The sequence below is a fragment of the Sceloporus undulatus genome, chromosome 1, assembly GCF_019175285.1.
Source record: "Sceloporus undulatus isolate JIND9_A2432 ecotype Alabama chromosome 1, SceUnd_v1.1, whole genome shotgun sequence".
NCBI lineage: Eukaryota > Metazoa > Chordata > Lepidosauria > Squamata > Phrynosomatidae > Sceloporus > Sceloporus undulatus.
This window is the reverse complement of record NC_056522.1, coordinates 353,831,172-353,842,692: the sequence shown is the minus strand read 5'-3', so window position 1 is coordinate 353,842,692 and position 11,521 is coordinate 353,831,172. Positions and strand designations below refer to the sequence as shown.

Below are 11,521 nucleotides of genomic sequence, written 5' to 3'. Positions count from 1 at the left end.
TACAGAATATAACACAATTGATTTGTGTGAACTGACGAAAGCTTGTAGCCTTGCAAAGACAACTGGACTGTGTCTTGTTTACAGGCAAGACATGATGTTTTAGCATGGCAAGTTGGTCTGTTGAGGATTCCCCAAACCCTGGAAGTTTCTGCCTCCATCGTGTCAGTGAGACAATAATTGCTGGGAGGCAGATACCCAGCAAGCGAAAAAAGAGGGGCCGATTGCTCACAAGGGGGCAATGAACACATTTTACGTTTCTGCTTTTGAACTGTCCATGCAACAAAACAGTAGCCCCCATAGTTTTGAATTCTGTGTATTTGCAGGTGCATAGTTAAGTGAGAGGGACACAATGAGAGCAGTGTCCTCAAATAAGAATTCTGTTCCTCATAAATTTTTTTCTTCAGTTGTCCAAAATTTCTAGCATTACAGTAATTTAAAACTTCAGTTGAGCCTTGAGAAATATCTTCCAGCTGTCCCACTTGAGCAAGGACATTCCCAGTTAATCCTTTGACATTCTACTTCTTCATAAGCTTTCATAGGACCTTATCACACTAGATGAATCCCGTGCAGAAACAGGATTTAAAAGTAGAAAACCACTCAAATGTGGGATGTTTTCCAGACGTGTTTGTGCCAAAGAGCAATAACGCAAAAATAAAGTGAATGGAAAGTCAACAAAAACAACATCTCTTTATTCTCGGAAACTTCCCAAAAGTAAAAATTTGTTGTTTTTGTCGACTTTCTATTTGCTTTATTTTTGCGTTATTGTTCTTTGGCACAAACACATCTGAAAAACATCCTGCATTTGTGGGTGTTTTCTACTTTTAAAATCCCATTTCTGCATGAGATTCATCTAGAGTGATAAGATCCAGAGACTTGGTCTACTTCCTCAGGTGCATGGAGGGAACTGTTGCCCAGGAAGGACCTTTACAATTGGATTGAATGAACAGCCATAGAAATACACTTCATCAACATGCCCATAAGTAGCTTATGCTACAACTTTGTTCACTCAGTTTGGTAGTCTCAAAGATGATACAAGACCCCTTTGCCTATAGATATTGCAGACTAACACAGCCATTATATCCCTAACACCTGTTCACTTTATGTAACCATTCAAAGCAGAATCTCCTACAGCATGACTGGAGCACCTTTTTTTATTTTGTCCCTGAAAGCTGCCGTAAGAAATTCAGGGGAGGGAAATTTTGAGAACCTAACTCTGAGGGGGAAATGGGAGATCTGAAAGAAGAAAATGGCTGTAGAGACCACAGAGAGAGTGTGTGAATATAAAAACATCAACTAGCTAAGGCAGTGGAGGATAAAACTGCTGCTAATACTTTGACAAAGCATTCAGCAGTAGCAGCTTTGAGGTCAAAGAATCACAAGATGAGTCTTATTTCTAGCCCAGGGCTGTGCAGGTCTTGAGATCCATTCTCTCCTATTTTTGTTGTATTTTGAATCTTAAAGAGTACACTCATCCAAATAGTTGATACTGATTCCTTTTTGCTTTTTTCCCTTCTTTATTAAATACGTTACTTTCAGTATTTTCTTTACATTAATTAGCATTTTTATTCCATTTAAACATTTTAGAGATAACATTTTTACAAAACACTCAACACAACTGGACAATTTATATTTTTAATCATTAAAATAAAATTAACAACATGTATAGAAATTGAACAGTCCTGTGGCTTACAGTACATTCTAGAAATTATCTCTGCATAAAGTAGCAACAGAAATTTTGTGAATATTTTTTAAAAATCCATTTACATCAAGTCCCCAAATTCTTACTTCTACTGTTTCTTGATCCAGACACTGGAATACAATAGCAATGTATAGCCACCCCCATGAATGATACATGTACACTAGATTACATATAAATAACAGCACAAGTGTACAGATCAGCAGTCTGGTACATTGTACATAGATAGTATCTATGTTGAAAGTACTGTACTGTAATGTGAAGTTAAGACCCTTAAGAATCTAATACTGTATACCATTTCCCTGTCAAGGGAGAATTTCAAAAGGTAGATTCTGTGATGAATTTTTTTTAAAAAAATAACAATATTTAGTATTTTTATACAGTGTATTTAAAGTATAATAACATCCAAAATCCACAAAACAGTGATACCTTTATTGGACCAAACAAAATGCACAAAATATACAATGAAAGCTTTCAAAGCTGGACTGGCATCTTCATCAAGCAAAGATGTTAAAATCACACAGAAGAAAGCAAAATATGACGATGCTAGAATCACAGGCCTACATTTTGTTCAAATGCTGTTGTTCATGGGCTATCCATGTAGGCACAGGCCACTCCTCCTTTTCAGCCATGTAGACTCTTTTTAAAGTTAAATCCCAGTGTCATTATTGTTGTGCCAGGTTGTTTCCCTTAGGTGAACCTATCATGGGGTTTTCTTGGCAAGATTTGTTCAGAGGAGATTTGCCATTGCCTTCCCCTGAGGCTGAGAGTCTGTGACTTCCCCAAGGTGACCCAGTGGGTTTCATAGCTGAGCCGGGAATCGAAGCCTCGCCTCCAGACTCCTAGTCCAATGCTCAAAGCAATTCACTGTGCTGACTCCCAGTACAAAAATATACAGTGGGATCCGAGCACAGTACAAGGTGTTGGTCATTACCTTTAAAGCCCTCCATGGCTTGGGCCCAACCTACTTAAGGGATCACCTCCTTCCGTACAATCCGCCCCGTACCCTCAGATCCTCTGGGAGGAATCTGTTGCAGTCCACAAAGACCAGATTGATGACGACGCTCCCACTTTATGGAATGGCCTGCCAGATGAGATCCGTCAAATTGCCAACCTAGAGAGCTTCAAGAAAGCTGTCAAGATGGATCTCTTCTGGCAGGCCTTCCTGGAATAGAACCTGGCCATATAACGCTCCCCCCATCAGTCATATACAAGCAAAGACTCTGCCCACCGTTATTTTATTATTGTACTGTTTTTAGATTTTATCATTTGTAATTTTAATGCATAGAATTGTTTAATCCTTTTTTAAGTGGGGGGGGGGAATTGTATATATTGCATTTTTTTAAAGGTTGTACGCCACTTTGATTGTGGTAACAAAAAGCGGGATATAAATTAAAGTTTTATTATTATTATTATCTTGTTATCTGCTGGGGTTCGGTTGCAGGATCCCCAGCTGATAATAAAATCTGTGGATGCTCAAATTCCATTACATATAATGGCAGAGCAAAAAGGTGTCCCTTATATAAAATGGAAAATCAAGGTTTGCCATTTGGAATTTAGACTTTTTTGGAATATTTTCAAGCTGTGGATACTTGAATCTGTGAATAAAAAAATCCGTGGATAAGGAGGGCTGACTGTACTTTCTTTCTAATTCAGGCTGCTTCTGTCCAATGCAAAACTACCCATATTTGAAGTGTGCTAAGTACTTCACAAGCATTATTTCAACAATCTATGGCGGGTTCTAGACCGCTGCTTTGAGGTGGTCTGCCGCCGCCGCTTGCTCCGCGCGGGAGCCGCAGCAGCCATACTGCGCGGCTCCCGCGCTGAGCAAAAAAGAAGCTCCAAAATGGAGCTTCTTTCTGCGGTGCACTGATGATGTCACGAAGCGCCAAGGGCACATTCGTGATGTCATTAGCACTGCGCGACGTTCGGACGCTCAGCGTCCGATACGTCAATATGGCGCCAGCCATGTAGAAGGGCCGGCGCCATATTGTACGGACACAGTCCGTATTAGACTCAGGGGCGTCTAGAAGAGACGCCCCTTTTTTAAAATGGGACGTCCTGTGGACGTCCCAACTGCCGGTGTGTAACTGGCCAATATATGAATAGAGTCTGCGTATTGCAGAACAGGATTATTATTATTATTAACCTTTATTTATGAAGCACTGTAAATTTACACAGCACTGTACATGCAATCTTTTTAGTTAGACGGTTCCCTGCCCTCGGGCTTACAATCTAAAAAGACAAGACACAGAAGGAGAAGGGAGTGGTGGAGGGAAAGGGTAAGAGGTCCAGCAGTTCCTCTCTACCTCCGAGGCCTGGACCAAGGCAGATGGACTGGAGGGAGGGCTTGGCTCCATAATGGATGGTTAATCTTCTACCTGGGAAAATACATACTCTCAAGTAGGATAATACATATACAGTACATAGCGATACAGGAAATGGTTTGATAAAAAGGCACCAAAAGAACATCAAATAGTAAGCGACAATTATGCGATGCCTGGGAAGGCTTCTCTGAACCGGATGGTTTTCAACTCCGTTTTGAAGCTGGTTAATGAAGTGATGGCTCTTGCTTGTGGAGGAAGAAGGTTCCAGGAGTGAGGGGCAGCAAGTGAAAAGGGGCGAATCCGGGCTGGGGCAGAGGAAATCCTGGGCTGGGACAGGAACCCTTGACTACCAGAACGGAGGGCCCTGGTGGGAAGGTGAGGAGAAAGAAGGTCTGATAAGTAAGGAGGGGCCAGTCCATGGAGGGCTTTAAATGTCAACAGCAGGAGCTTATACTGAATGCGAAAGGGGAGGGGGAGCCAGTGAAGAGATGCCAACACAGGAGAGATGTGGTCAGAGCGGTGGGTGGAAGTGATAATGCGTGCAGCTGAATGCTGGACAGAGATTAAAGGACGGAGGTGAGAGTTCCTCCAGGAGGATGTTGCAGTAATCCAGTCGTGAGATCACTAGGGCATGGACCAGGATCTTGGCAGTAGAGGCGGAGAGATATGGTCAGATTTTGGCAATATTGTATAAAAAGAATCTACAAGCCTTGGCTGTGGTCTGGATCTGAGGGATACACGACAGAGAAGTCAAAGATAAAATCAAGACTGCGGGCTTGCTGGACTGGTTGAATAGAAATGTTGTCCACAGAGAAAGAAAAGGAGTGTTGAAGGGTGGGTATAAATCCACAATGATAATGATAATGATAGGGGTATGAATCCACAATGGATAATGGAGGCAGGTGTGAGGTGGTGGGGCTCTCTCTTCTTTATATGCTTCATGTGCAAACATGATTGCTACAGTGGCCAGCTGGACACCTATGGAAAAGGCACAACACTTGCCTGCTCATGCTTCTCCATAAATTATATAACTGGGCCCATACTACTTGTGGCACTAAAAGAATATATATATGTATCCATAGTAGCCATGTCTAGCCTTATTCTTTAAAGCCATAGGTGTTGGTAGCCATCAGGACCATGGAAAAGTTACTTTTTGATTCGCAGATTCCCCAGCCAGCATGACAGTCATTGTGACTGAGGGATTCTGGGTACTATAAACCAAAACTTGTCCATACTCTGGCTATGAATATATCTGTCTGTGCCGAACCTTCAACATTCAGATGTATGGAATGGCCCTGAGTTTTAGAACAGGAGAAATTAAAATGTACTCCTTATACACTTCCACTGCTGCATCATTTTATACATATCTATCATACTTTCCTCTTTTTAATTCCCCCCCTGCACCCCTACATTGTATCATAGCATAGAGTTGGAAGGGGCCACAGGGGCAATCTAGTCTCAATCCCCTGCCTTCGATGAATAAACTAAAGTACCCCAGAAGGATGCCCATCCTGAAGACCTCCAAAGATGGAGAATCCACCACCCTTTAAGGCAATCTATTCCACTATCAGAAAAGCTCTTACAGTAAAGAAGTTCTTTCGAACGTATTGGTGGAATCGCCTTTCTTGTAATATGAATCCATTGGGGCAGCAGAAACCAAGCTTGCAGAAACCAAACCCCTTCAGATATTTAAAAAGTTGATTGTAACCTTTCCCTATTTCTTATTCATCCTCTAATAGTACCCCATACTATCAGATGTCTCCTTTGGTCTTGTAGTGTGTGTGTGGGCAGCCCCAGCCTGCGGCCCTGGGGAGGACGGGGCCCACTCTCCGCCTGGAGTTCTCCTCCTTCCTCTCCCTGCCTCCTCCTCCTCCTCCGAAAGAGCCTCTGCAGAGTGAGCGACAGGAGGGCTCCTCTCCCTCTCCCTCCTCCAGCAAACACACACACACAGATACCCACAAGAAATGTGAGGATGTGGTGGGAGAAAAATGGATTAGAAAGAAAATTGAAACACATATCCCTCAGCAACAGGGACACTATCTCAAACGGAGGGGACAAAGAACAGGAGGCCACCACTATCTTCATCGTAAACACTCTAATGCTAGCCCATGGCTACTGTTTGAAGCAGAACCTTAGTTGGATTTTGGCCTGATCCAGCAAGGCAATTCCTATGTTGTGTCCACTTCTGGGCGCCACAATTCAAAAAGGACATTGAGAAACTGGAGCATGTCCAAACGAGGGCGACTAAAATGGTGAAGGGTCTGGAAACCATGTCCTATGAGGAACCCCTTAGGGAGCTGGGTATGTTTAGCCTGGAGAAAAGAAGGTTGAGAGGTGATATGATCGCCCTGTTTAAATATTGGAAAGGATGTCATGTTGAAGAGGGAGCAAGCTTGTTTTCTGCTGCTCCAGAGAACAGGACCAGGAACAATGGATGCAAGCTACAGAAAAAGAGATTCCACCTCAACATTAGGAGGAACTTCCTGACAGTAAGGGCTGTTGGACAGTGGAACAAACTCCCTCGGAGTGTAGTGGAGTCTCCTTCCTTGGAGGTCTTTAAGCAGAGGCTGGATGGCCATCTGTCAGGGTTGCTTTGATTTGGATTTCCTGCATGGCAGAATGGGGTTGGACTGGATGGCCCTTGGGGTCTCTTCCAACTCTATGATTCTATGTCCTATCCATCTATTCTCTTGTAACTTGGGGAGTACCACAGTTAAGTAAAACGACCACTGAGCTGGAAGGGGAACCTTTGCCAGCACCACCATACAGGCATTAGTCACAGTTCTATTCTGCCATCCCTCCAGCCAGCTCCTCCTCACTTTCTCCCTACAACAACCCTCTGAAGTAGGCCAGGCTGTGACCACCCTGTGAGTCTCCTAGCTCAACAGGAACCTCAACCTGGGTCTCCCAAGTCCCAACAGGAATCTGAACCTGGAACACGCAAATCCCGGCAGGATCACGAAGCCGGCTCTCCCAAGTCCCAGGCCGACCCTTGAACCCCTCCCTCCCTCTCCAGCAGGTGACCGATGGGAAAAGAACAGGAGCCGCTGGCTCTGGCTGGGAATCCCCTTCGGGGGAGAAGGGCGGGATGTTAGAAAGGCCCGAAAGCAAGCAAGGGGACTAGGCGCAGCGGCGCGGAGTTTCCCAGCTCCAGAGTCCCAGCTTCTGGGGAAACGCCCTCCCTGGAGGCGGGGTCTGGGTCTGGTGCCCCCCAAAGACCCCCACAACCCCACCGGCCCTGGATGAGAAAGCTCTGCAGGAGCGGCGGGGAAGGAGCCCACTCCAGGGCCACCTGCCTGGCGCCCCGTCCTCCCCAGGGGCCGCAGGCTGGGGGTTGCCCTTCTTCTTCCTCCTCCTCCTCCTCCTCCTTCATCCCTGGCTGCTGCCCACTCTCCGCCTGGAGTTCTCCTCCTTCTTCTGGGGCTCTCCCTGCCTCCTCCTCCTCCTCCTCCTTCGAAAGAGCCTCTGCAGAGTGAGCGACAGGAGGGCTCCTCTCCCTCCCCCTCCTCCAGCAAACACTTCCCGACTAGGCAAGAGAGAGAGAGAGAGAGAGAGAGGCCCCTGGCCGGCCCTCGCCCTCTTTGGGGCTGGAGAAGAGTTGGTGTTTTGCTTGCTTCCTCCTCCGAGCTCCTCCTCAAAGCCCAGAGCGGGAGGCTAAGCAGGGTGAGTTGGGACTTGGAGGGGAGACCGACACCAAAGACTCTCTATCGGCTCGTTTTTCAGAAGAAGGGCCCTCGGGGCTGCAGAAGAGGGGTTTGGGGACTGTTTTTGTCCCCTCAGATATCCCAGCTGCCAGCACCAGAGCTGCCCTCGGAAGCTAAGCAGGTCTCGGCCCCGGTTGGGACTTGGGTGGGAGGCCGCCCCTGGAGCAGGCGCCCTCATCGGCTGCCTGGTTTCAGAAGACTCCCTCAGCAGCAGCCCTCCTTGGCTGAAGAAAGCCCCGCGGAGCTCCGGGGCCCTCGCCATAGGACCAGCCCTGGCCCTGCTGGCCCTTGCCTTCCCTCCCTCCCTCCCTTTTGGGGCTTATTGGGGCAGACCCTTCGGCGGGAGAGAAGGGGGCTTCCCGCCTGGAGGGCCTTGAGCCGCCCTTCCCCCCGGCGCCAGAGACCCGATTTCTCCCCCCCCCCCCCTTTGGCTGGCCCTCCCTGTCCCTCTCTTGGCATCTTCCTCTTCTTCTCCTCTTCTTCCTCCTCCCTTCTTCTTCCCCTCTCCTCTTCCTCTTCTCCTCCTCCTCATTCTTCTTCGTCACTCTTCCTCTTCTTCCCCTCTTCCTTCTCCTCTTCCTCTTCTCCCCTCCTCCTCCTCCTCCTCGCCTCTTCTTCCTCTCCTCCTCTTCTTCTCCACTTTCTTCTTCCTCTCTCCTCCTCTTCTTCCACCCCTTTTCCTCCTCCTCTTTCCTCCCCTTCTTCTCGTCCGTCTCTCCTCCTCTTTCTCTCTTCCTCCTCTTCTCGCCGCCTTCTATTCGGGGCCAGCCTCCCCTGCCCTCCTCCTCCTCCTCCTTCTTCCTGGGGCTCCGCGGCCACAGACTCCCAGCAGGAGCCCAGCCCTGGCCTCTCGCCTCCCAAACTTTCCCCCCTTTTTCGGGGGCCAGAAGAAGGAGAAGCAGCAGCAGAAGCAGCCCCTGCTCCCTTGGCGCCGGACGGCAAAGAGGAAAGGCAGAGAGAAGAAGACGCAGCCCCTCCGGCCCCCGGGTGAGGAAGCCAAGGCTCCAGAGCAGAGAGAGAGAGAGAGACCGAGGGGGCGGCGGAGGGGGCTCAGGGGGGACCGGACTCCGGAGACCAGCAGGCTTTGCTTTGGGAGGTTTTTATCTGTACCGTTTTGTGTCTTTTTTTAAAAAAAATTGTAAGCCACTTTGTATTCCATTTTGGGGGGGAAGGCGGGCTTTTAAAAATACTTATTATTATTATTATTATTATTATTATTATTTAAGCCCCACGTTTCCAATTAGAGTAATTATATTTAGTTATATAATTATATTTCTGTTATTATTCTTGTTATTGGGCAAGTCACACTCTCTCAGCCTCAGGGGAGGCCCTGGCTGTAACCCACTCAGAAGCAACTTGCCCAGAAAAAAAAACTCACGAGAGGGTCACACATCAACAACAACAACAACAACAACAAGAAAGAAGCTAATGATTTTGTAGCAGCCCTCCTTTCTAGTATTGCTCTGAAACTGCCTCTGCAGCAGCAGCAGCAGCAATCCCCGGGCTCCTGGCTGGCTCTCTCTGAATGGCGCGCGGGCTCCCCTCTGCAGCAGCAGCAGCAGCAGCAGCATCATCATTCCTCCATCCATCTATCCCTCCCCTCCATCCCTCCTTCCTTTCTGGTTCCAGCAGGAGACTCTCTCCAGTCGCCTCCAGTCCTGGGTGAGGAATAGGAGCCCTCGCCCTTTGCCCAATAGATATAGTTTTATGGGGGGGGAGGGGGCAGAGGTATAGGGCTTGGCAGACTTATTTTAGTTTTATTGTTTTTGGGGGGGGAGTTGGGGCATAGGGCTTTTGGGGGGGCGATGGTGCAGGTCCAGTAGGAAGTTTCCTTTTGCATCAGGGCTGTCCCTAAGCTCCCTCCCACAGCAAGAGAGCCCCCCCCCCAAACTACTTGAGGCACCTCCTGCTTTCCCAGCCATCTTCACAACCCCCTTGAAGAGAAGCAGAAGAAGTAGCAGCAGCAGCAGCAGCAGCAGCAAGGCAGCGCTTGGATTCTCATTCCTGCAGGAGGACTCCTTTCCCTGCTGTCAGTCTCTCTCTCTCTCTTATTTTATTTCTCTATCTCTTTCTTCTCCCTCCCACCCAGCCTTTACTGTCCTGTGCTTTTCTGGAAAAAAAACATTCCCAGGGCTGGCCCATATAGCAAAGCACAGTGACCGTCATCCCAAATCCACACAAACAGGGACATTAAGCTGACCAAAATGCACATTATACACGCTGCAAGCTTTCAAAGCTCCACTGGCTTCTTCATTGGGCTTCGGAACCTTGCGACATGTATAAGGTGCATTTCGGTTGGCCCCATAATGGTATCACTGTTTTGCAGGTTTTGGATGATACCATCCTGTGCTTTTCTGAAGAAACATCCTTTCTAGCCCTGTCTTCTTCCCCTCCCTCCACCAGATCCCTTTGGGGCTTGCATCCCTTGGGAAGAAAAAGGGGGTTACGTGAGGGAGGCAGTTTTTAAGTCCCAAGGCCACCAAACCCAGCACCGTCCAATCTCTTTCTTTCTTTCTGATTCCCTGCAGTTGGCCAGGCTGCAAGGAGAAGACGTCCCCCTCTTCCCCCCCAGAAGAGTGATGCTCATCCGAGAAGTCCTGCTGCTTCTCCAGTGCTGTTGGCCATCGCTGCTGCTGCACTGGACGCTTCATCCCATATGGGGCTTCATTCAGGTAAAAATCACCCTTCTCCTTTTCTTTGGCCACAGAGCATGTTCACACCTGCCCTTTCCCATCCGGCACTAACTTCTGCAGAAACATAAATCCACCAGATAGTGATTCCTTTATTGTCCAACTGAAGTGCACAATATACTTGTGTGAGCTTTCGAAGCTTCACTGGCTTTTTCCTCAGGCAAGATGTTTACATACCAAACAGGATTAAAATTAGAGATGTTAGTAAGATGTTCTGCAGAAATCTGTGTACTTCATTTCTGGACTGGGAAGCAGACCAGAGAGTGAACCAAAGTTGGTGGTTTGGGTAGAGCAGAAATACATTACTGTTATTGGTGCAGCAAAGTACTGTTTGTTGAGAGGATAGTTAAAAATATCTCCTTAGGGTAATCAGCAGTCAAGTGAATGAACACCAAAGTTTGGAAAAGTTACTTTTTTGGATAGCAACCTGCAGAATCCCCAAGCTATATGATTACATTTATGATTGTGGCTTATCTTCTTCAGTTATCTCTTCTAAACAGGACAAATGGAAGTAGGGAGAGCTGCCCTTGTGTGTCAGAAGCAACTGCAGTATGCAGTGTTAGGATGATTTTACAGTAGGCCCTTGGTATGCGCTGGGGTTTGGTTCCCGGACCCCCTGTGGATACAAAAATCCACGGATGCTCAAGTCCCATTATATAGAATGGTATTGTAAGATGATGTTCCTTATATAAAATGGCAAAAACAAAATTTGCTTTTTGGAATTTATGTATTTTAAAAATATTTTCAAACTGTAGATGCTTGAATCTGTGGATAAAAAAATCCATGGATACGGAGGTCTGACTGTATTATTGTCAGTTACTATCATTGAGTGGTCACTTGGTCTGTCCTAAGCTTCAACTTAACTTTAGGTTTGCACAGACTTATCCTAGGCTGCACGTTCCTTGCCACTTGACCTCACTATCCGTGCCAAGTGAAGCTCCATGTCATGTATTTGATGAAGTACTGTACAGGGAAACTCCAGTCTATGAAACTTACTCTATAATAAATCTTTTAGTTTTTAAATTGCCACAAAATCTCTGGACTGTCTTTTTAGAAGTTGTATGATTTTGATGCCATCTGTTTAGATAGATGGATGGATGGATG

The 11,521-nt window shown here is 46.9% G+C and overlaps 1 protein-coding gene across 4 annotated transcripts in view; it reads left to right on the top strand.

The window, feature by feature from the left end:
• The first annotated feature begins 7,632 nt into the window (after positions 1-7,632).
• Positions 7,633-11,521, top strand: part of PRIMA1 (proline rich membrane anchor 1) — an 81,668-nt gene continuing 77,779 nt past the window's right edge. Inside the window, exons 1-2 of one of the 4 annotated variants that reach the window (XM_042447196.1) lie at positions 7,633-7,686; positions 10,256-10,399. In XM_042447196.1, coding sequence (XP_042303130.1) covers positions 10,307-10,399 — 93 coding nt within the window. In that variant the 5' untranslated portion in view covers positions 7,633-7,686; positions 10,256-10,306. Of the gene's footprint in view, positions 7,687-8,446; positions 8,715-9,243; positions 9,390-10,255; positions 10,400-11,521 lie in introns of those variants that run through there. The other 3 variants (XR_006101621.1, XM_042447195.1, XM_042447197.1) reach the window with 3 other exon arrangements.